The sequence below is a fragment of the Botryllus schlosseri genome, chromosome 7 (genome assembly GCF_051294905.1).
Source record: "Botryllus schlosseri isolate E-star chromosome 7, Bs_hap1, whole genome shotgun sequence".
Classification (NCBI taxonomy): Eukaryota; Metazoa; Chordata; class Ascidiacea; order Stolidobranchia; family Styelidae; genus Botryllus; species Botryllus schlosseri.
In genome coordinates this window covers 8,898,621-8,922,917 of record NC_137242.1, presented here as the reverse complement: position 1 = coordinate 8,922,917, position 24,297 = coordinate 8,898,621, and the positions used below count along the sequence as shown (strand labels likewise).

The window sequence follows — 24,297 nt, the reverse complement described above, 5'->3', positions numbered from 1 at the left end:
TAGTCTACCATTGTTTAGCAGCTTACGGGGTTTGTAGAGTAGGGGTTGGTTATAATGCCATCTGTGTGATATCTTTGTGCTGAATACATTAAAATGTCACATTACAGCGGTCCACTAAGTAGTCTACATTGCGTGACAGTCGACAGCCGAGAACCTACATTTTACATACATACATACAAAAGATATCAAATTAACAGTAACTAGATCGAATATGTCGTATGCGTTATTATAACATTTTGACAGAGTCTTGTTTAAATAACTAATCTTGCTGCTGTTGTTAAGCATTCGTGATGTATCGGCCTCCATGTTCAATTCGTAGTGATCATTTTAAACCAGACCTATAGTCCTTATTATAATTCCTGAGATGGCAACTTAGCATGGCCCACTGTCGTCCTAGGCCTTGAGACCGCTTATACGGATCGGGTGGCGATAACGAGCCTTATTAGATAAATCGATAATCTTGAATGCTACTTCGCTGTAATTCGTGAAGTCAGTTGTCTATGTCTCATCAGCGGTTGTGTATATTACTGAAATATGATGATGGGTCTTGTATATTATGTGTTCGGGCGCATATGCATCAGATCATCGGGCACACTAGGAGTAGCCGAATGGTGGAATAGATCATCAAGTATCGCTGATAAGAATTACGCGCGAATGCATCTGTGCCGACTTTTCGTTATTCCGCTTGCGAAATGCTTACGGCAATGTTTCATAATTGACAGGTTAGATGTGTAGGTTGAATTTTGCATAAAGAATTGGTAACTAACTCGATATTGACCAGACGTCGCGGGTTATTTGTCAGCCAGTTGAGATGGCCCTAAGCCGGCTTGTCTTGTTATCCATTTTAGGTAAGTTCTGTGAGGTGGAAAATCTGTTACCATAGTCCAGGACCTTCGTAAGATGTGAAGTACGTCATGGACATTGTTTGAAATCATGGGATTCAGTATAGGGAGCAAATTTATGATGTGGATGGCAAAAATCGATGATAAAAACTAAATATTACCTATTTGGCGCATGCATTATTGACAACGCGCAAAGGAATTTAGTCCAACCTGACAATATATCATATCTACATTAGGGCTCTTCAAAAATGATTTTTTTACTCAAATCGCACTAGCTACTTGATAAAATTGTTAGGTTACCTAATTTAAGCCTACACACCAAATTTGGTTCAATTCCAACCAGTCGCCGGATTGCTACAGGTGAAGAGAGTTTCTATTTATTATATAAAAATGAAAAACATAAAATTTGAAAATTTTCTGTTCACCCCATGAAAGTGTTAGGTTGTCTATAGAAACGATGTTCACCAAATTTGGTTGAATTTCAACCGGTACGAGCGGAATTATTGCCGTCGAAAAATTTGGATTTGAATAATATTGTATATACGGTGGGCACCACTACCATAAAAAATTGAAGAATTGGTCACCGTAACCACTATTTTATTCCTAATCCAATTTTTTCGACGGCGATAACTCCGCTTCCACTGGTTGGAATGAACCAAATTTCGTGAACATCGTTTCTATAGACAACCTAACACTGTCATGGGGTGAACAGAAAATTTTCAAATTTTGTTGTTGTTCATTTTTATATTATGAATAGAAACTTTCTTGTCCTGTAGCAATGCGGCTACTGGTTGGAATTGAACCAAATTTGATGTGTATAGGCTTTAATTAGGTAACCTAACAATTATATCAAGTAGCCAGTGCGATTTGAGAAAAAAAGTCATTTTTGATGAGCACTAACTCACATCCATGATTTAATGTGGTTACGATTAAGAATGTGATACGGTCAGTTAGCGATCAGTCTTATATCACAGGTTTTTCAATAATATAGCGCTCGGCACTGATTTATATATGCTGTCATCTTACATCTCCCATGTGCCTACAAGTTATAACGTTGGGTAGCAATATAACGTGATACCCCGGTATTGAACAGGAAAATGAAGGGTTCGAAACAATTTGCGGTCATGAAAATAGCATCCGCAACATGCATTGCATACATTGATAATACACCTACCTTACATCGAAAAGCACGTGGCGGCAGGATCTTTTGGGGCCGACATCTATTGCCCCTTATGATATGACCGTGTACTTTGACAGTTTGACTAACAACCCACATAATGTGATATCGTTTAGGTATCACCGTTCAAGCGCAGGACTCGAGAACAATCGGTTACGAGAGCATATCCCCGGCAAGGAGGTGGGACATTGTTTGCGAATTTCAATAATTTTCCTTTGTGCATATCTATATCTTTTCGATCCCATCACGTACAGCGAGGAGCAATTGGATTTCTTCCGACTGTATACTACGTGCGACGAGAATTTCAACTCAAGCTTGAAACAGAACTGTCGCCCAACCATCAACGATGAACAGCACTGCATATCGTGTCATTGCGGTTCGTAGCTATATCAAGTCTATAATCCTTCAAAATGTTTTCATTTTCATCTTCTGAGGGACCTCTGGAGCATTATGATACTGACAAGAAATGAAACGACGACATGGCGCAACTAGAAGCTCATAAACTCAAAATCTTGAAATTTATGGCAAATTTTGCTGGGAATTGCTCATTATTATCAGTTCATTATAATAGATTTTCCGATTGGAATTTATTTAGTGAAATACATCAGACAAATCAAATCAGTCAAGTTCAATACTAATACAGTACATATAGCCACAAGAACAAAGTTGCTGTCAAAGTAAATATCTTATACAATAGCATAATTCCCTGTACCCACCATTGCCTAATAAGCAATGTGTTGATTAGTCAAAAAGAAAAGCAGATATGGCGACGGCTGTATGACTAGAGCTAAGCTAAATTCCAATGAGCAACTGTAGTTTTTCGTTATGTTGCACGATCAAACGTCAGACAACCGGTTGATTAGTGCAGGCAGTTTAACATCACAGCAGTGTATGCACAGAATCATTGGAATCATGGTATGGCTCTTTCAGAATTATGGTTGAAAATCAAGGGTCAATATGGCTCCATTAACTTTGCGATGGGAAATGTTATTTTTTGCATTTCATGTCATACAGGCGTTGACTCTGTTGTGGGAGATGAGATGACTGATGATTTTGCACAGCACATCGTTTACATTTCGGTAACATGATCTTTTACCCAACGTAATTGAATTTAATCACTTCCTTGCTGATACATTGGCTATATGCATATACACTATACAGTATTAACGTCATAGCTATAGTTATCCACAACACCTTGTATTTCTCATTCGACAATCTGCTACAGTATACCGTCATTTCTCCGCCAACAAAGCTTGGTATGTCTTGCTCAGGCTTAAATTTTCTAGAACGCAATGTCGATGGATTCATCCACATGCGTGATTTCATATGTCCGCAAAAATTCAGCAGATATGCGAGACAATATAGTTAACCGATAGTCTACCAGGTAACAGGTACTCAAAGTTTTACATAAATATTCATTTCGCCGTTTGAATTAATGTAAGGACCGGAATATATTTCTTCAGGTGCCTTTTGCGGAGAATTATCCGACGCCGACAACTCCATCAATATCCGGGTAGCGGCAGAAGTCTTCAATATGACCAATATACATGGCGGTCGCGCAGATTTTGCATCTGACGCTTTGTACACGTTTGCGCGAGGAAAACCGTCCTATGTTATTCGTGGCATCCGGAAATTGAAAACAAAAGCAACATTCGATGACTTGAAGCAGGAGCTATCTAATCGACGGCTGTTGGATTCCTTCGTCTTGCTACCTGTTGTGATATCCCAAGACGGGAGACCTGAACAATCGGACGAATTTGAAAATTTATCCTATAGGAAAAATGGTTTTGCAACCAGTTTATCATTTTTGAACCAGTCATTACAACGAGATTCCATCCCTATGGTAGTGTATCAAACATGTAACCTTGACTTTGACGAACCAAATAACAGCATGGTTAAGTTTACAAGACTGAATTGGCTGGTACAGCAGAGCTTTTGGCAGAGCATCCTTCTGATTCCTGAAGTTTCCCATGTGCTCCAGAAGATTGTCTTTGAAAAGAATTCGGAAATGGAATATTACCACGGATGCTTCAACCAACCGCACGAAGATTTCTCCCCCTCTCAGCTTAAGATGATGTTCATTGTTAAACGCTTCGCGTCTGCTTTGAAAAGATCACCCGATTCCGTTAATAACACTTTATCAAAACTGAAATCAGCAGAGAATGACATTATGCCGGATGAACGCAAGGAAAGCATGGAGCTTCTTTCCATGATTAAAAACATTACAAGAGTCGCAGGCATCGATAGTGATGTTGTCGCTGAAATCAGCGTACTAAACGTCACCAGACTGTACGGTTTGGCAGGTCAACTGATTGAATTCACGCGTAAGCTCGGCCAAAAAAGTGCTCTACTGAACGACCTGGTGGACAGTTTCGTTTTCCTCGAACAGGTTGACCCGCTCTCTTCAGCATCATGCTTGCAAAATCTCATATTCAATCATGTATCCGAATATCTATGGGTGGCACGTACGAGAGGTGGTCTTGTGAAGCATATTTTGAATACGTTGAAAAGCAAGCTAGACTCTGCTGAAACGCGATTTTCGACCGGGGGAGAGTTGCTTGCATCCATCGAATACGTGTTACAAAGTCAGAACGTTACTGCTATGAATGCCACCGACGCCAACGCCGACTTGGACAGCGTTTGGTATTTGATGGAAGGATTCTTGGCGCGTTTCCGAAATCTTACTGAAGAACACCATCAAAATGTGGGTTTCAATGATCGCGACGCGATCTTGTATAGAAAATTAATTTACATCGCTCGAAACTTCTCTTTCCCTGACAAATCGTCCAATGCAGCGATAGACAAAATTCTTTCACTCCTTAAGCATGTCCCGAAAAAAATGGATAAAGCAGATCGCAATGCCTTGATTGAATATCGTAATATCGTAGAAATATTGAAAGAGGTCGGCGAGACATTCGATAATGATATCGCCCACGACATCATAGGCTCCGTGGACTTGGAATTGTTACAAACGACAGTTGTCCTCTTCAATACGACGGCTGAGTATTTTTCCACCTATACTAATTTCTTGTTACTGAAGCAATTGACGGAGATGTTGGTAGATGCTGTGATCGCGACGCCCGAGTATAATTTGCCAGGAGTCCAGGACCCCTTTCATAATAATCATTATTATGGGGAATATGAATCGCAACACATTCAACCTGAAAACAGTACCTCGCGCATTGGGGAAAATATCCCCGAAAATTATGAAACTTTCAATAGCTTGTTCAATAGTTCTTGGACCCACGGTAACGACAGGTTGAATACTCACGTTAATCGCTCGAATATCTGGAATGAAATGATGTGTCCGTATTTGAGTGTAAAAGTTGATAGTGATATCGCAATGTACTTGTCCCAAGTAACTTTGGGGTCGAACATGGATTGTAATTCCCTGGTGCTTGATGCTTTGAAACGCGTCGATTTTCAAAGCGTGATGGCCAGAATTGAGAGCGATTTATGTCACGGATCAATGCCTGAAGAAGACACGAGAGAAGAAAAGGCATGGAAGATTAACAAAACTCTCTCGTTTATGAAAGAGATTAGCAATTCGACAGAACGAAACAGAACATTTGGAATTATGTTGAAAGGATTACACATGAATGCATCAATGGCACCCAAGGAACATATTGAATTCGCCCAACATTTGGTTCAGAAAATGACAGAATTCCCTGGTACTTTAGATTCGGCAAGACAAACGGATGCTGCAGAAGAGATTACAGACATTATCACCAACTCTGATATTGATTTTCTAACATGGAATTTAAATCATTTATTCGATATTGAAAATCTGCTTCATTACATTCATGATATTGCTCCCCGGCATAATCAGCTGAAGCTGCTGTGCAGGGTTGCGAAAAAACGCACCTTGCTGAAAACCGAGGAAATGTCTTTCGCAGATGTCGTTGAAGCGAAAAATTTATCAAGCAACATTTCTGAAATACTGGAAGGAAATCTGACTGAAACGGTGACGGAATTCCGTGAATTTTTGAAGAAATCAAATCTCACTGTGCAGGGCAGCGGCACCACCGAATATCTCGCAAACCTGGTGAGGAAAACAGGTTTGAAATTTAGTGAATTTATGGATGGAAATATGACGACGCTTCACGAAAACTTGACAAAGATAGTCCGACACTTTCCCAGGCTAAATTCTACAAACAATGAATCATGTCTGAGACATTTGAAAAGCAATGCCTCAAGTTTCGAGTCTCATTCCGTCTACACACAGCAAATAAAATCATGCGTCGGGGACATTTTCAAGCCATTCCTAACGAGAGAATCACCGTTAGAATACCTAAAGTACACCTTCAAAGCATTAGAAACAAGTCTATTCCACAGCTCGGAGTTTGCATACATGGTTTCCTCAACCATCGACAGCATCGTCCCGTCTTTTATCGACACCTCGACTTACAAAGTGGACACAGCGAATAAATGCTATCCTCAGCAGATGAAAGGACTTTTAACGGCTGGTGACGCCTCGCAAATTTCAGCTAAACCTTCAAACTTTCCCGTTTCTATGAAACTATCTCCTGGATTCTACAACGCACAGTTGGACGCCGGAAAATTATACTACGGCTTTTTGTTAATCAACACACCCGCAGACTTTGATTACGACTATATATTTCAAAACCCGGCTATCGTGGTTCAGAAAAACGCAACTTTGGTAGAGGAGGTAGATATACCATTCCAACCGGGCGATGGAGTTCCTGAGCAATACGTCGTGACCGACCAAAAAGGCGAAATTGCAGTGAAAGAAACATTTATCGGTGGCGAGGAGGTTGAGATTTGGGAAGCGAGAATTAGAGAAGGAAGGTGGATTGTGAAGGACGATGTGTCGGAGTCGTCTAGGCGAAAACGGCAGCTTAGCGACGATGTTTCGGTGGCGGAAACCATGGGCTACCTGGAAGTGGATGGTTACAACCATTGCGGAGAAATTGAAGAAGAAGGGTGGCGATGTCTGAGATCACCAGGTAAGATCGTTGTTATGCATTGATGCGCAGGTGCACGCACATATGCATATTGTATATATAGCTAGGTCACGTATGGTACCTCATTTGAAGAAAGCGCATCACAATAATGATATTGATGCGTCACGTGTTATTGAATGTTCTCAGCTTTGAAACGTGTGGTTATCAGTTACTTTTCAATCGGAATTCGATTTCAGAAGGAAAGTAAGGTAAATAATAATCAACATACATAGTATCTCAAATAATCCGGTAATGCCGAACATCGAAGTCAGTAAGGCGTGAAACGACCACTTCACGTTTCAAGTGTGCTGGTTGAAAACATAGGTCGCCAAAGCTGAATAGTAAAGAGTGTTCTAGAGCTTCAATAATCGCTAATGAAATTGATACGATGTGTGCGAACGTCAAACATTTCTATTTCTGTTTTTCCTGATTGCGTCACTTACACCTTGCACCTTTGTCCATAGGAAGCAACAAATGATATATTATCGCTCATGAATATTTTATGTAGGCTTGTACGTACATATAATATTCATCGCTTTGAGTACAATTGGACTCGGAATTTTCTACACACGGGATTAGATATTTTGATGTGTTGTTACTACCAGAGTTAAGCATTCATATATTCAGATGAACATACCTTCAGACAACTATTCAAAATGCAACAGCTGAATATCACTCCAAGATATTTTTTCGTGACCACTTTTGCTCATAATTCAGTCCTTCTGCTAAAGTGTAAACGAAATTTACCCCTCGTAACTTACATTATGGTGGTGATGAAAAGCAAAGTGTTATTAGCGGAATATCCAAGTTTCATTTATTTAATAAGCAGTTGCCGAAGTTTATTGGATACGAGCTGTTGAATGTATATTGTTCAACAGTATGTGCCCAGCTAATGTTGTATTTAACGATGTCGAGTCATTCATAGTTAAGAATTGGTTCAAGAAACTCAGAGAAGTCAAACTCGCAGAGATATCTGGATGAAAACAGAACCATGCACAATATTCAGAGCAACGCCATGAACAGCAGAGTTCCGGTTTAAGGCAAACCTCTTTATCTTTTGATAAAGCACTGATTATCAACATCATCATTACATGAGTATGATGCTGCTTTCGCAAAAAACTAACACTGTCCTGCAAGTATCCTACAATCCAACGCAGATGTTTTCGTTCAACATTTTGGGAACTGCTTTTTCATGCATTCACCCAATCTCTAGAGACTCCACAAATGTTTGCGAGTGTTGATTGGGTGAAGGGTGGTATATGTTGTAAGTAAAGTGTAAAGTAAAGTTACCTACGGTTACATAACTAAGGACTTCCTAGAAATAGGCTAATATTTGCTGAATATTATATACTTCGCGAGACATTCATAATGTAAATTAAATATTTTGAACGCCTATACGGATCTCGTTCACGAAATTTGAATGCATGAGTGCTATTCAAACGCATCGAATTATTTCTGTCCATCTTACAGATACATTTAGCCCTGAAGCCCTACTCAAGCTTTTGCCTACAGTTGCAAATGGTGGAATCGAAATTGGGGTCATTGCCTATTACCCGAAATCGGAAGGGATACGAAAAGGTGACTGACACGGATATATTCCTTGCTGAGTACTAACCACCGTATGCTACTCCAGTGATAGATTATAGTGATAGATTAGGTTATATCAGTTGACTACTTCCACTTCTGCTTAACAGTTTTACAGGCAATATTGTTGATCACCTTTTACGTTTTGGATTCTGTGTGAAGTAAAAATGAGTTTTAGGATGTGTTTATAACATTTTGTGAATGAAATTGTCATGGGAGCCATGAGAATTTTTAAAAAGTGAGTCGATCTATAGTTCAGTTGGTCATCAAGTCGCGAAGATGAACCCTGAAATTTGTAAAGTGGCGAAACTCCTGAAAATGCTACTTCAGTCCTTGGTAGATCTTCACTTTCTACCTCTACTTAGAGTCGTTTTGTCATGACTCCGAAATCATCACTTCTACTTGCAATCGAGTAGAAATTTACAGCCTTTCTTCTTTTTCGACTTGAGTAGCAGTGCTGATTATTTAGACCACCACTTATAAGAAAAGTATATTTCAGCGAGAAACCTTATATTTACGTCGATATCGGATGAAATCGTCAATAGCCCGACAGGCGGTGCAAGTTTACCCACAATACGCGACGTCAAGATTGCTGCAGAGAAAGAAACAATTATAACCGTTTCGGAGCTCACAAAAGCCATCATTCCGTGGGATAATTTAGGTATGATACGTTATGTTATGTTATTTTGAAATTAGATATTCGTACCTAACCGATCAAGTGCCTGATTAATGACATTGCAAGGTACCGCTCAATAGATTTGTATATCGACGAAAATATGATACAATTGCGGACGACGTTGTGTCATGGCAGGCGGTATTCGGCGTTAGAGAAGATCAAAAGTTTACAACTATATATGCGAATAAATTTACATTTATCGCGGATATTCATGCGGCCATGAATCAAAGAAATTGCCCACCACCATGAGCACAAGAAACGGTACGCTATTTCCTGAGGTGGAGACTATCAATACGCCTGGATCGCCTTTCGGCTAAAATACGAATCGTTTCAATATTACATTCTGAAATTAATCGAACTTTTAATTAATAATTGCACCCGGGCATCTACTTTCAGTTACCGACTCTCATACATCTATTTCAGGGCGGTATTTCTCTGAATTTCATGGGAAGAGCGTGTTCGCACAAAAAGTGTTCCAGAGAATCCTAAACAAAATACAAATGCCGAACTTTTTTGTACATGGCTTGAGTGCGAACGTCATACGCGAAGTCGACATTGGTTATCGAGTAAGCATAAAATAGGAACTACATTGATTGGCCAGATTCGGGTAATACCATTTTTATTATCCTAAGGTGATGAACCAGGATGATGCACTCAACTCATGCGCCGTACATTCTAAACTTAGATCAGCGGCCTTGTTTTGAGAGTATAAGCAGGGAGTTTTGTCATGCTGCGATGTTATGACGATAGTACTGTATTAGCTGATTTGTGACGCAAAAGCATGAAGTTCCGGGTTGAATCGTACTTAATTATGTTATTGGGAGATCGTGCTGCAAATCAACACCTATATTTTAAAGCTGGAAGCTTGACCCCTACCCAGAATGCGCAGAATCGAATGAAATCATCATTTTTTCAATTTAGTTTTCTTTAATATTATTAATTCATAGGAGCAGTTCACTGGATTGAAAATAAATCGCGCAAAATTCTATTTAGCCACAGCATAAAATAAATCTACATCGTTACTGAAGTACTAAGATTACTGTTCAAAGTTACACACTAATAGCATTTTCGTGTCCGATTAAATTTATGACCCTTTTTATTCCGCAGAGGATTTTCAGTCAGTCACAGTGATGAGTTCAGCAGTGAATTTAGTCTTCGTGGGGGAGTAGGAGTTTTTGAAGAAATAACATATTTCTTCCTCTCAGTAGGCTTCCTATTAATGGGATCTTCCACAGTGTGGTCGACTTGCTGTCACCGAGAGCTGTTTACCGGTAGCGATTTACACAATTAAATCTCGAAAATATACGAAGAACATATCACGTGCTTCAACATTAGAAATGCATGATTCAACGTTGCCGAATATTACAGCGAAACTCAAGCGATCGTTGGGAAAAAGTTCAGCCCGATGTCCGCTTTCCGTTTCTTCCCACCGCTCAGATTCGCTTTGGAGTCAGGCTCAACAGCAGTGATAAAATCTTCAAATTCAACATTTCGTTGGACTCGGGCGGTACAGTACAAATAGTGCTTGAAGTAAGTAAATTACCAATCCGTTATACTATGATATATAACTTTTTTAAACATAGCTGATGGGGACGTGGTATTTTGTGACGCGATTGTTGATATGCTATGTCCCCAATTCTCTAGTAGTTGCTGAAGATTCCTCCTGACGACTGTCAGCCGAAAATCTTCGGGTTCATTTCAATATCAATATACTATTTAAAAGCCGATGATGAAAAGAATGCTCTGGTGCTATTTTGCGGGGATTGTGTATAGCTGTGTGTGGGCTATTTGAATTGGCAAGAGTCGAAGCTGCTGTCTCCGTGATTTTATTAGTCACTCATTTGCTCGTCGTCTCCGTTAATGAATATTGAAACGAGTTAACCAAATAGTTGATCACGAAATTTGAGGGCGTCGTTTTTATTCACGACTCTACGAAATTTACAGTCTCTTTACTGATAAATCATATTATTTTGAGTGTCATATAATACACTTTCATTGATCAGACCTTTGGCTTTCTCATTGGTAGAGCTTGAATAATATGATGCCATTTTTGTGATAAGTAATGCTGAACCTCAATATATATTTAATTGCTGATCACCATCGCCCATATGATGTTCCCAAGTTACGGCACTAGTTATGGATCTCTATACAAAATGCAGGTGTTACACACCTTATACACCTCAGATGAACCTCTGCTTCATTAATTTTCTATAACAAGTAGATCGTAAATGAAAATGTATGATTATTGTCAGAACTGAATTATACCGTTGCATCTAGGGTTGCATTTAAAACAAACGTGTTTTAAAACTCCTTATTTAAAACATGTTTTAAACAGTGTTCTAAACAAAGGGCCTTTTTAAAAAAATTGCCGACGTATATCGATATGGGATGGTTGGAACCCTCAAAATAGTTGGTTCAACAGCAATAGTACAGATATTTCGGCAAAGGAGCTATATTTACCCTATATTTTCAATTGTCAATGTCAATCCACTATGACGTCACAATTGAATATTCGTAACATCATGACTTTTAAAAAAAACAATAAAAAACATGTTTTAAACAATGGCCTTGTTTTAAACATGTTTGTATTAAATTGATTTTTGTTTTAAATGCAACCCTAGATGCATCCGACACTACTTTAATAATAGTCATCGGACTCTTCCACTTAACTTTTCAGGTGTATTCCCCGCCTTCAGTCCTGCAGATTTTGAAGACGCAAGACCTCAAGCTGCCCCCGATTCCGTTCCAAATCACGGAAAATACTGGATTCAAGGTTTCAGAAATAGTCAAGAAACTACTGGCCACAACTCAAAGCTCGAAATATCAAATAGGAGTGGCAGTTGAGGACTTTCCATGGACAGCATTGGGTAATTGTTGCCTTTATAAGTACCATAAAACTGCCGATTCGACCGTGATGGGTCAGAATATTTCCACCAACAGAGCAGATGTTATAGGCTGGATAGAGCGTAGATTGTTGCGATATTACACCATATTTTCCGATGTAGTCCCATCTTTATAACAATAAGGACATTTACTATACTATATTCGTTCTTAGGTACCTGGGAAACTCGTTGCAATAATTGCACGGATTGGATCAGTATGGTAAATTACAAGAACTCGAAACAGGAGGTCGAAGGACATATAAACAATCAAGGTATTTAGGAGTGTGATTCATACGTATTTTGTCGCCCATTCAGGCCACCGGAATATAGCTGCATATAGCTATGTAATGTATACCGTTGATTTCGGTAACAACATCGAATTACGTGCGTTACGCAAGATAGCGACCTCTAAGAATTGAAAGATAGAATGATATACTCATATTCGCACTTACAGTTGACGCCTGTTGCTGCCTGACTCGAAGTTTGTGGTACAGTAATGCGCCTGATAATCACCCACTGTGTAAACACTTTTCATAAAACTATACAGAAATGGTGTGTAAAGAATTACTTCCACTTTTTCAAAGTATACCCAAGTAGGTTTTGCGCTGCTTACTCAGATGCTTATAATTTTTGACTAATTTAACTCCTACAGTTAAACAGTTTTGTAAGTAAAGCAACTGACTTCTTACATTTTGCATTTTGAAAGGTAGAATGTACTGCAGAGATAGGTTTACGTCACCATTTTGTCTGAATTCCTCGTAAAAAACTCTGGGAATAGCCATCCACCAACTACCGAATATATCTTCGAATATTGTGCCTATAGGCGTGTAGCGTCAGAGTTATGTTGCGTTATAGTCTCGAAGATGCATCTTTCGATAGTAGCCACCCCGGATTAACCTCCAAAAGTATGCGAAACCTCGGTCAATCTACTTTTACAAGCAGATTACTTGAGTAATTAGTCAGACCTTTCGTTTTTTCTTCCACTCGAATTAGGTGGACATGTCTTGTAAATCGGTGTCACTGCTTGTGATTAAGTGAAAATTTAAATTGAGGATCAACGATGACTACTTTGACCTCGTATAGAACTATTTTCATATTCACTGTATGTTGCGTATTGCGTGCGAGACGCGTGTACCACACCCTGTACGTACAGAACTGCAATTCGATGTGCGTCAGCATTAAAATCGCCAAAAAAGACACGATGCGAATTCGCAAATTTTAGCGATTTCCGGGTATGACGGGAGCATTGCTTCGCGTGCAACCGAAGACTGTTGATATATCATGTTGATTTCATTTCCTGCCCATCATCGACACGGGCACGGATATTACATCGTCGCTCTGCATCACGTCTGAATACACTTTATTTCACAGCAAATCTAACATGTCGACTGGAATACGTCACACTTCTCGCCTTGAATACGCGAGTGAGGTTCCAACCTCGCGCGCAGAACACTTTTTGGAAGGTTGCTGAAGCGTGGATGGAAAGCGCGATATCCTTGTCCCTATATAGAATTGTCAAGAACGTGACGGAGACTGAGAATATTGAGCGGGAGCTGCTTACTATGGGATACGCCACCGCAGTTGGTTTCTACTTTCACAATGAATTTTGCCACGACACGGTAAGAATTGAGAGATACCCTGTTGGGAAACGCATATTCAGCCTACAGATTGTGTGCGTTCAAGTCAACAATGTTTTATCGTTAGTAATGTAGCGGATAATTCACCAAAGCCTACCATTTGTTGTAGACAAATACACTTCATTGAATATCTCCCAGCTTACAGATTTTGTCATATCGGATCTCCCGGCCTTAACCGCTCATTTTCAGTGTTGCAACTCATCGTTGAATTTTACCTGTTACCATTATGGTTACTTTCAACATGTATCATTGTCTTATGTAGTTCCCGACTGTCACAATCCACGACACTCTTTTTGATATATCTGAGAACTTGATGCATTTGTACATTCTTGATTTAGACGAGTAGAAATAATAGTATGGTAGTATGGTATGATTGAAAGTATGATACACTTTACACTCTTCTTTCGCAAAGGACGTCCTTGATTTCGCAACAATTCTGACTCCCGAAAAGTTCAAATTCGTGATTGAGAGGCTTGGATGCGATAACAGGCCGTCTTCCACGAGAACGCAATTGGATAAATGCGGTGTTTGCGGAGGGAATGGCGATACATGCGTCGACTGCAAAGGCGTTGTTAACGGCAGTGAGTCCAATCAGTTTAGCAGTGCATAGTAGCAGTGTAAATGATTCGCATGCTTGAAATAAAAATGAATTTAATCACATAGTTTTCCTGGTTGTAATGAGTGCTCGATGGCCGCAGTTGGACCCTTAAATTTCAAGGATGGTCCCATAATAACTTGTGCCTTTCCAAATAAAATCTGGTGCAATGCCATAGGCGTGTTCAAACAGGAATAATTCCAGAGCAACCGTATCTTTCCTAAGAATGCAGCCAAATGTTCGTAACAAGAATTTTGATTAGGGCACTGACTTCGCGATCCCCGTGGCTTCAGAAAATCACGAATCGGCTGCATCAATAAATCTCCCCCGTTCCCCTGCCGGTTTAGTTTGAATTCCGTAAAATCTAAAAATGCGCACGATATTTCTAGCGGCATATCTCGACAAATGCCGTAGGTGCGTGGGTGGCAACACTGGTAAGAAATCGGTGCTCGACTGTGCAAATAATTGCGACAACACCAGCTACATCGACGAATGCGATTTCTGCCAAAGAAGGTAAGGGAGGAACATTTTGCCGGGATGAACTGAATAGGAACAATTCTGACCGCCTTTAGATACGGGAAGAAGGCTGATGTGCGTGATTGCGCTGGGGAGTGTTTCGGGACTGCCAGCATTGATAAGTAAGTTTACATTTGATTTACTCATATATACTTACTATTACGCCATAGGTTTAGAGCTGCAGCAATTAGCTCATATCAAATAAGTGGTCAATGTTTTTGGATTCTCCATTAAATCTGGTAAGAATTCACCTTTAAAATGTCCATCGCAATATTCTCGTTGGATATGTCGACAAATGGCATTTTCTGCAGTCAAATACGACTGGATCCCTATACAGTATACATGTCTATAGTGTAACATGCGTAATTGGTCGTTTTGTACACGACCCATAAAGCTAACTGGCGCTATTGTCCTTGTGGTGTCATGGCCGTAGGCCTGAGTAGGTATGAATCCTGATTAAAAGCAAGTTCGGGGTTCGACTGAGTTGGCAAGTTTCTCTGCCAGCCAAGCCTCATATAGCCTAATTTCCACGTATGGTTGACTAGGCCGTTTGAGTAGGAAACAAATAAACGTCGTTGCATATAGAGTCACCTATGCAATATGGATACGCTAACATATAATCCCCAGCGACGTACTGTAGAATAATATAATGCCTGATATTTCGACTACGGTCAGGACTCAGGACACTGTGGAGTAGCATCCCATTTATTCAGAATCGGCTGCTCGGACTCTCCGATGTGCGAAGAATGCGATCTCATCGAAACAGTCGAACACTTTTTAATATCATGCATTAAATACGACTTTCATCGATCATTTTTAATAACCTATTGCAATCAGTTACATATACCGTTCACCATACGCAACCTACTCTCGTCGTCGCAATTGTCCACCGCCGTCGCTGAGTTCGTGATAAGTTGTAAGAAGTTCATTAAGTTACTGCTTGATTTGAATTTCCTGACGACCGCGGCGCACAAGGCCATAAATGGCGAAAAGCACCACTCATATTTGTAATAATAATGATAATAATAATAATGCACTGGGACTTAAATTCTATTTATGTTATGTTAAAGATGCGGGGCATGCCGGACCCGGGACGGTACACTGTTGCATCTCCCGGAAGGCGCCGAAATCCGCGATGCTTGCGGTAAATGCGGAGGGGATAACTCGTCTTGTGCCGGCTGCGACGGCGTACCACATAGCGGAACCACCCTAGACAGATGCGATAACTGTAAAAGGAAGGATAACCCAACGTATAACAAGGGTCAGTCTGGCAACAAGCTACTGCGGTATTCAGAATTTACTACTATATTCGTATTGATTGATATATAATCGAATATATTCGGCTGACACTCATTAGTAGTCGTCAGAAACTGATAGCGGATTGAAAATAACATTGTATTACACTGTATTACCAAATATGACGTCACTGACATGGAAATTCGAATATTCGCGGCAATCGGCAATCGGTTCAATGTGTTGTTTTAAGATATACACGAACATCTGTTGGCACGAACTAGGTTGTCGTATTTTGATAAAAGTTGAATCCAAGGCACACAAATGAAAGAATAAGAATCGAGTCGATTTTAACAAAATACCCAGTTAGTCCCAACGGAAGGAGTTCGCGTATAATGACCGTGAACACGCTATGGCTATAGTATAATCTAAAAATAGTTCATTGAGCTTAAACCATCTGTTCTCCTCGATTATTCGAATTTTCATGCCGGTAATGACATATCTGGTGACACGATTGTTGATACACAGCGTTATTCTTAATTATTTACTACTTCCTGGCGTCCTGGCGATTACCCCTGACGAGTGTCGCCGAAAATATTCGGGTTTATTTCAATGTGATATCCAACTGTACATTGAATTTCAGCACCTCCAAGAGTCGCCTCAAATATTTCCGTATTCAGATCTGGTAAAAGCACTATGTTTTTGACCAGGTTGCGGAAGTTTTTTCTACATAAGTCACGTGACACCGGCCGTAATAGTGGTCGAGAGGGCAGAAGCGACATCGTATCTGAGCATCGGCGGATATTTCAGTGAACACTCGCAAGTATCGTGTTTTCTTAGACATCCTGGAACAGGCAGCGTAGTCGAGTTGGGAATGATAGGAGTAATTGCCCTAAAGTCCAAGCTATCAGACGCAGGTATGAATCTTTTTGTTACATTTATGTACACGAAAACAAATGAACATAAACAATATCAGAATCGTGGCGCGTGGCTTAAGTTAAGACGTGTGGAATGCGTATCTTTGGTCGCGTAGTTTTCCCCACGCCGTTCATTAGGGGTTGTCAGCCACGAATCCGCTAACATCATTCGTGACATAATATCGGTGAATCGAGAAGCGTTTTTAATATCAGCCAGTCAAACGGAAAAATGTATTCAAGATGTAGGCAAACAATCGGTCACTGATGCTATACCGTGGATATATGTCCTGGCAGTTAAATTGTATCATTCAAAATTTCATCCGATACGGATAAATACACTTTAAAACACAATTACAGCCACAGTAAAATCTGACGAGTGACGAGGTAACTTTTTTTTTTCGGAGTACTGAAGTAGGTTTTTTGCAATACTTACTCAAGGGGTTATGATTTTAGGATATTTATATTTCGACTTCATGGTTTTCAGTTGTTTAGGCAAACCTAGGCCAGAATACTGACTTTTCTACACATTCGGACATCGCTACTTCTACTTGTATTTGAGTAGGAATTTACGCTGTTACTTTTACGCCTACCTGGGTGCCAGCGATGTCTATTCGGACCACACCCAAAATGAACACACATGCGTTAGTACGCATCACTATAGCGTGATACAGCATGATCAAGTCAGCAAACACGTCATGACACTTTTAGCCTAAACCATTACGTTCTTGTCTTTAAAGTTCACGCCTTACCAAGAGCCGCGATTAAGAATTCTAAAATCCTACCCGACGGGACCAGTTTTATGAAGTGGAACCTGAGTTGCGAGTCTGGTAGCGACAGGTAACGACTCGCTTTCGTGAATCAAATATCCATTCGCAACAAATTCCCTCTGTTTTGAAGCACCTCGTTCGCAATGCCGATTTACGTACGTGCAATCACCCCATGGAGATTGGTCTCAATCCAGCCAGATTACCTACTCGTAAATGGTGGAGGCGGGGACGTTGTCATTGAGGGCGAAAGTTTTCCGCAAGGCATGGATCTTTTGTGCGTCGCCCTCTACGTCGCCACGGATTCCTTGTTCGAAAGTGGGCTACAAGAAACTGTCGCAAAGCAGTCTTTCCTGGCGACGACGCGAATATATAAAGTTGACGCGAGGTTAGCTCTTGTTATCCATATAGAGCAGTGGTTCTCAAACTTTTGTAGATACGCCCCCTTTCATGATAGTGAAAATTTTCGCGCCCCCTTATAATCTTATCGCAAAATGCAACCAAAGTGCTAGCAAACCTAACGGATAGTTTGATGGCATGGACGGTTATGACTGTTGATGATATAATCCGCAAATATGAAATTAGGACTAAACACTGAGCAAAACCATTAATCGGTGGTAAATCGCGCAGAGCACGAAATCTTTTTTCAGTTGACCGCAGATTCGCGCCTCTCTCCAGATGCTTTCAATCCCCCAAGGGGGTGCGCCCCCAGTTTGAGAACCACTGATCTAGAACCTCCGTATTACTGTCAACGAAATTATATTCTATAATCTCCACTCGTAAGACGGATGAATAGTTCATGCTCAGCGTTTCTCATCGATACCCACCATGTCGTCACCAATTGAAATGCCCTATACTAAATGCTATTCATCACGAAACGGAGATCTAGCCGCAAGGGAAGAGGTGCCGTACAATTATTTTTAAAAAGGACGTAACAAAATAATAAGTCATTTAATACTGACAGTATTTGAAGGAGTGCGCAGTCTAATGTGCTACGTCGGCGGTTGAACAAACTTAACCAGTGAAACGCTTCTTTATTGACAATGCTCAGATATATAATGAACGCAAACGCCTTTATTTAGGCTCAAATGTCACTTTCTATTTAGGAGGATCGATGCAAGCCGCGTCGAATGCACTTTCCCTAACTCTTCCCGTCCTGTCATCTCGAGTATATATGTTTTACCGAAAAGAGAAGTCGAAAGTTCGAGTCCTACGACGATCGCGAAAAGTGTAAAAGGGGGTTTATCGTTTGAATACAGGTACTTAGTTACGTATGGGATCGTTGGCACGCATATCCAAACAGATCGGAATTTGCCTAGCTATAAACAACCAATACGTAGGCCGTATTGTACATTGTATATACAGTATATTCATGATATCTAGGGTAGAGGGCGATAACACTTGAGTTGGTCAGTGACGATGTACTTCTACTCTTTTAGATTACTTATTTGGTTCTGCTATTCCGAAGATAACCATTTTCGATTAACTCTTAAATAGTCGTGACCTCCTACCTAATTTACTTTTTGAAACTTTTTATTGAGTACTTCTCCTATTTTCTTCTTCTACTTCATGTAGTTTTGGCGTATGTTGCAAATCGCTACTTCTACTTGTAATTAAGTCGAAAACACCGCGCTACTACGTCGACTTCAGTACCAACGCTGGCTACATTGACCACGTCCTGTTGACACTTGTAATAGACACTTCATACCAGATACTGGGAACCAGGAGTATAGGTTTAAAATTATGAAGAGATTGCTAATGTTCGAAAGATCGTTTTAAAAAACACTTTCTAATAACTGGATTATGCTCTGACTCCTTTCCCGCGTATAAGGAGTCGGAATTAAATTTTGAAAATCCAGGAAACGAGCACCGTCAGTACGTGAAGCCAGGATTTCGGACGATCTCAATTTCGTGACGGTTAAATTCGATTCCGAGGTGGCATTGGTCAACGGCAAAGCAAAATTGACGACGGAACAACTATGTCAAAACATGCTGAAGGTGCATAGCTTATTTCGAATCGTTTGATTTACAAACTCATTCGAATATGCATATTTGCCGCCATTAGGATTCCCGTTTGCTGGGGGACGGACCTCAATGCTTTCTACAAGGATCCAGAGCCGTCTTGTACATTAGGCCGGGGAAGTTCGCTGTGATGGCAACAGGTATGCGCCTCTTACTCTTACTGATAAATAAACCCCCGGCACACATAATCTTTAATGTACACCTAACTGTAAATGTTATCAGAACGCTAATAAAATATGAAACGACATATGATACATGCCTGTATCCAAATGGAAATCGGTATGGAATACGAAATCGGATGCCATTATATTCCAATCATTGATTCATTCAGACGGCGGATCAAGTTTAACTGACATTTTCAATTCAACCATTATAACTATTCTATAGGACATGGGATGAATCTCCCCAAGATCACGTTGAAAGGAGATGTAGTTCGCGGCAGGGAAGCAACGGAGCCAATTCCAGAGATTGAAGTTAATGTTCAGCCACCTTTGAAAGAGGTGATATGCAACCGAATGATATATTTGAGTGTTAATTATTGGGTTTATGCTTTAACAACCGTGTGTAAAGTAGGCAGACCTTTTGATCCCTTGCGAATCAGACCAGTCAAATGATGCAAAAATGTTGGTTTTCTATCTAATGCTACACTATCAAGATTGTACAAAGTACATAATATTCAAGCATATTGATCCTTGGTCATTCCTTATTCTTCATTTCAATTCTAATGAGCCCACGCCCGAATTGAATAAATAGTTTCATGATCACGACGGGGTAGGCTATATATTTCACTGGGCAAAGTTCAAGCGAGTATATGAGAGACTTTAACTTATATATTACTTATCGAAGTCAAATCAAAATGTTAGATGGAGCCAAAAGTGTACCTCCGCCTGCCGGAAGAAGTGGACCCGTGCGATTCGATCCTAATGGACGTCGGCGTGTCGGGAGCTGGCTCCTGGGACTTTTCATATCATTGGTCTGCGGATGGATTCGGCTCAAATAACGGCGCCGTAGCTGAGATCCTCAAGAAAGCGTCAAATGGAAAAAGGAAGGCGGTGATCAAATTCAACCAGGGCCCTGTAAGCATATATATATGGTGCTTTTTGACTGTGGGGAGACTTGAGGAATACCATTTATTGATCTTGTTGTATCAGAGACTCTCATCACCCTAATATTCTATATCGCGAACAGTTACCTATACATATATAGAACCAAACCCTTCGATATACAGAAAGCACACTTTCACCGAAAAGAGTGTGTATTCACACCCCAGAGGTGATACATGGAAAAAGAACATAACTAGGAATTATATCGTGGTTATAAATCCTATACGTGCCCAATACTTCCCTATACGTCCCTATACGCCCAAGCATTATTTGGATTGAAATGCTGTGTTCAATTTATAAGAGTGCAGTGGTATGCGCATATGCAAAACATGTCTGTGCTGTATATACTTACATTGGCGTATAGTCGAATTCGGATGCACATAGAGTATGGCATAATCACCGATACTGAGACTATGACTTTTTGAAATCGCGGGAAAGCTATTGGTGATCCTGTCATCCTCTTTTTGATGCGCTTTGAATGTCGGCCACGACCTTGTCTATGGTAGAAAAATTCGGAACGAAAACCTTTCACTGTCCAAATCTCATCGACATACGCCAGTTAATCGCAAGTACGATATAAAGTAGAAACCTGTCCCGTATGAGGTGCAATAGGATCGTGGAGATTGACCCAAACCCGAACCGGCCAACAGGTTTGAGCTTGTATCAGATTAACAATGGTGCTGCCAAATCCGAACCAAAAACCTGCACTTCATACCTTCTATCTTCTTGCACGAATCCTGCCCGGTTTGGCTCAAACCCGAAATGTTCGACCCAAAATGTGCATCACCGCTGATGCTTCTGCCAAAATTTTAATCACAGTGCATGATGGAATCCGGCGGTAGCTACAACATATCGGTCCATGCGACCAACTCAATCAATAAAACAGGACCAACGGTAACTGCGATGATTCGTGTAAAAGCCGAAAATTCAGACCTGCGAGTATACGTTGTGGGGTCCTACCAGAGAGTCATCAAATCTGCGTCGCTTCTAAATTTGAAGGTAACGCTTTTAGTAGACTACTATACGTTGAGTGGTTAAGCTGGAATTATAGACTAGACTAGAGCAAGCAGATATCTATCCGAGGGCCAGAACTATATTGCTACGATATGTCTTCATATTCATCCTTGCCTTTAGGCATTCGCCAAATTTATCAAGACGTCTCGTAATGGGGAAATGAGTAACGAAAGCTTGAGCGCGGAGAGCGCGGATGATATGCGCATAGACTATTCATGGGAAGCCTACAACAGTGCTGGCAAAATTGTTGCTCTGCAGGACACTCGTGATCGGAAATTGAGTCTTGGCCGTGGAGCTCTGCCATCGGGCTCTTACAAATTTACAGTAACAGGTAAAAACATTTCCATGCATGAATCAAAATGTTTTACTGAATATGATTTCATTTCGAATTAGAATAATTCTATTCCCTTTCTCTATTGGGCACGGTGCATACATAAATAACATAGAGCAGATCAAGCCAGGAACGAACCAGTACAGTGGTTCTCAAACTGGGGGCGCGAAGCTGAAGTCAACTGAAAAGTTTTTTCGCGATCAGCGCGATTTTCCTTCAATTCATAGGTATTACCCTGTGTGTAGTCCGAATTTCATATTAGAGAATTCTCTGATCAACAGTCATAACCTTCCATACCATTGTCAACATTCTGGTTGCATTTTCGTATATGACGATAAGGGGGGCGTTTCTAAATAAGTTTGAGAACCACTGAAGTAGTTCGAAAGTGGCGTCACAAGGCATACGTCGTCAAGATATCACATATCAAAATGACCCATTCGCATTACTTACATTATGCACGTGACAACTGCCATGCTCGTGTGTTTGCGTGACACATTTCGGAATAAAGCAATGTAACCGCGATACCGTTACATTTGCAAGCTATACACAATATGTAGAATTGTAGATCATGTACCATTTCCTCACATCCTCTGCGATTCGTGATGTGGTAGGTCTACTATTGACCGCTATGATTTTTAGCCATGTACACCAACGACCAACACATCAAGACAGCCACTTCGTCAGTTACGGTAATAGTAGAGGAAAGCCCGATTGTCGCAAAGATATCAGGGCCCAAGTCAAGAATGATCACTACAGACAAAAGCATGGTATAACGTACAGATTTCACTATATTCACTTCAGACCGTTCTTCTAACCCCTATCGTGAACTGTTGCCAGGTAATCGATGGTTCGCGGTCCCAGGATCCGTATGGGGGCGAGTTAACCCACACTTGGACTTGTGAAGAGTTCATGACGGGTGCTCCGTGCTCTGTGAAAAGAGACAACGGATCTTCTATGGAAAGAGCGGACGCTGCATTTACCCGTTACCAAGAAGGAAGCGTATTAGTCTTCCCCAGTGATAAATTTACGCCTGGACTGCTGTAAGTATACACTGCACTAGTTGTTGTTGTTGTTGTTTTATTAACGCATATAATTGGCGCTTGCAACATCGTGGTTATTTGCGCCCAAACAGTAAATTTCATAATGGCATAATGGCATGTCTTCTTGAACTTGAGTCTTTTTTCGGCTCATTTGCTGCCTCCTTTCACGAGTTCGGCTCACTCTTCGTCGTGGCTTCTCAATGCGCTGTATTACATCAGGATCGGCAGAGCCGAGACTCGAACCATCAACCATCGATGTCATGACTATACAGTGTTTAACCAACTGCGCCACTCGCTTCCCCACTGCACTAGTTGTCACAGAGTTAAGAGTCCATATTTGGTGTGACCGGTGTGTTTCAGAGAATCGCATGTAAATGTGAATCGCGAAGCGACGGAAGGGAATATAACGCAATACCCGATAATTTTTGTATACTTTTGCCCTAACAACAAATCTCAACCCGATTCAGAAACGTTTAGCTATGGTCAGATTGTTTGATTTTATATCGCAAGTTCTCTGTACAATTCCATAAAGGAGTTGTGCGATGAGAATTACTGTCCTTCGCAGTGCTGGATTAATCGTCAAAGCATATGGCCATTTTTACTGCAAATCTCCGAAGAGACATCATATCAGTATCTACGCGTTACGTATATGGTGGTTTTAGGAGGGGGTCCCTGGAAATATAGCATCCAATTACCAGTAAATTTGAACGACTCTGAATAAATATGATTGCACGGCCAACGCGGCCTACATATGACGTGATCACAAATTAAAGTTGAAAGTGCCGAGAAATGTTTGACAGCTGTCATTTTCCTCATAATAGAACCACCGTATTTGTACTAGAGCTAAAAATAATTTTCACTTCTGCGAAGAAGAATAAAATACAACGACAACTGATTGATTTCGTTATGCTGGCATATACTCTCTCAATTTAGTCCTCTATGTCTCTCAATCTCTATTATTTTCACGTTTCAATTTTAGTCATATGGTGATTTCACGTCT

General features: G+C 40.6%; 1 protein-coding gene across 2 annotated transcripts in view; it reads left to right on the top strand.

The window, feature by feature from the left end:
* Nucleotides 1-696: 696 nt before the first annotated feature.
* Nucleotides 697-24,297, top strand: part of LOC145443380 (uncharacterized) — a 35,274-nt gene continuing 11,673 nt past the window's right edge. For both annotated transcript variants that reach the window (XM_080321352.1, XM_080321353.1), the window contains exons 1-27: nt 697-848; nt 2,136-2,199; nt 2,274-2,395; nt 3,483-6,986; nt 8,454-8,561; nt 9,067-9,228; nt 9,667-9,809; nt 10,612-10,773; nt 11,921-12,110; nt 12,299-12,397; nt 13,497-13,744; nt 14,175-14,343; nt 14,747-14,870; nt 14,930-14,995; nt 15,944-16,134; nt 16,817-17,023; nt 17,761-17,860; nt 17,921-18,175; nt 18,894-19,046; nt 19,647-19,785; nt 19,853-19,949; nt 20,197-20,309; nt 20,673-20,885; nt 21,732-21,911; nt 22,047-22,257; nt 22,897-23,024; nt 23,095-23,297. In XM_080321352.1, coding sequence (XP_080177478.1) covers nt 812-848; nt 2,136-2,199; nt 2,274-2,395; nt 3,483-6,986; nt 8,454-8,561; nt 9,067-9,228; nt 9,667-9,809; nt 10,612-10,773; nt 11,921-12,110; nt 12,299-12,397; nt 13,497-13,744; nt 14,175-14,343; nt 14,747-14,870; nt 14,930-14,995; nt 15,944-16,134; nt 16,817-17,023; nt 17,761-17,860; nt 17,921-18,175; nt 18,894-19,046; nt 19,647-19,785; nt 19,853-19,949; nt 20,197-20,309; nt 20,673-20,885; nt 21,732-21,911; nt 22,047-22,257; nt 22,897-23,024; nt 23,095-23,297 — 7,388 coding nt within the window. In that variant the 5' untranslated portion in view covers nt 697-811. The remainder of the gene's footprint in view (nt 849-2,135; nt 2,200-2,273; nt 2,396-3,482; nt 6,987-8,453; nt 8,562-9,066; nt 9,229-9,666; nt 9,810-10,611; nt 10,774-11,920; nt 12,111-12,298; nt 12,398-13,496; nt 13,745-14,174; nt 14,344-14,746; nt 14,871-14,929; nt 14,996-15,943; nt 16,135-16,816; nt 17,024-17,760; nt 17,861-17,920; nt 18,176-18,893; nt 19,047-19,646; nt 19,786-19,852; nt 19,950-20,196; nt 20,310-20,672; nt 20,886-21,731; nt 21,912-22,046; nt 22,258-22,896; nt 23,025-23,094; nt 23,298-24,297) is intronic.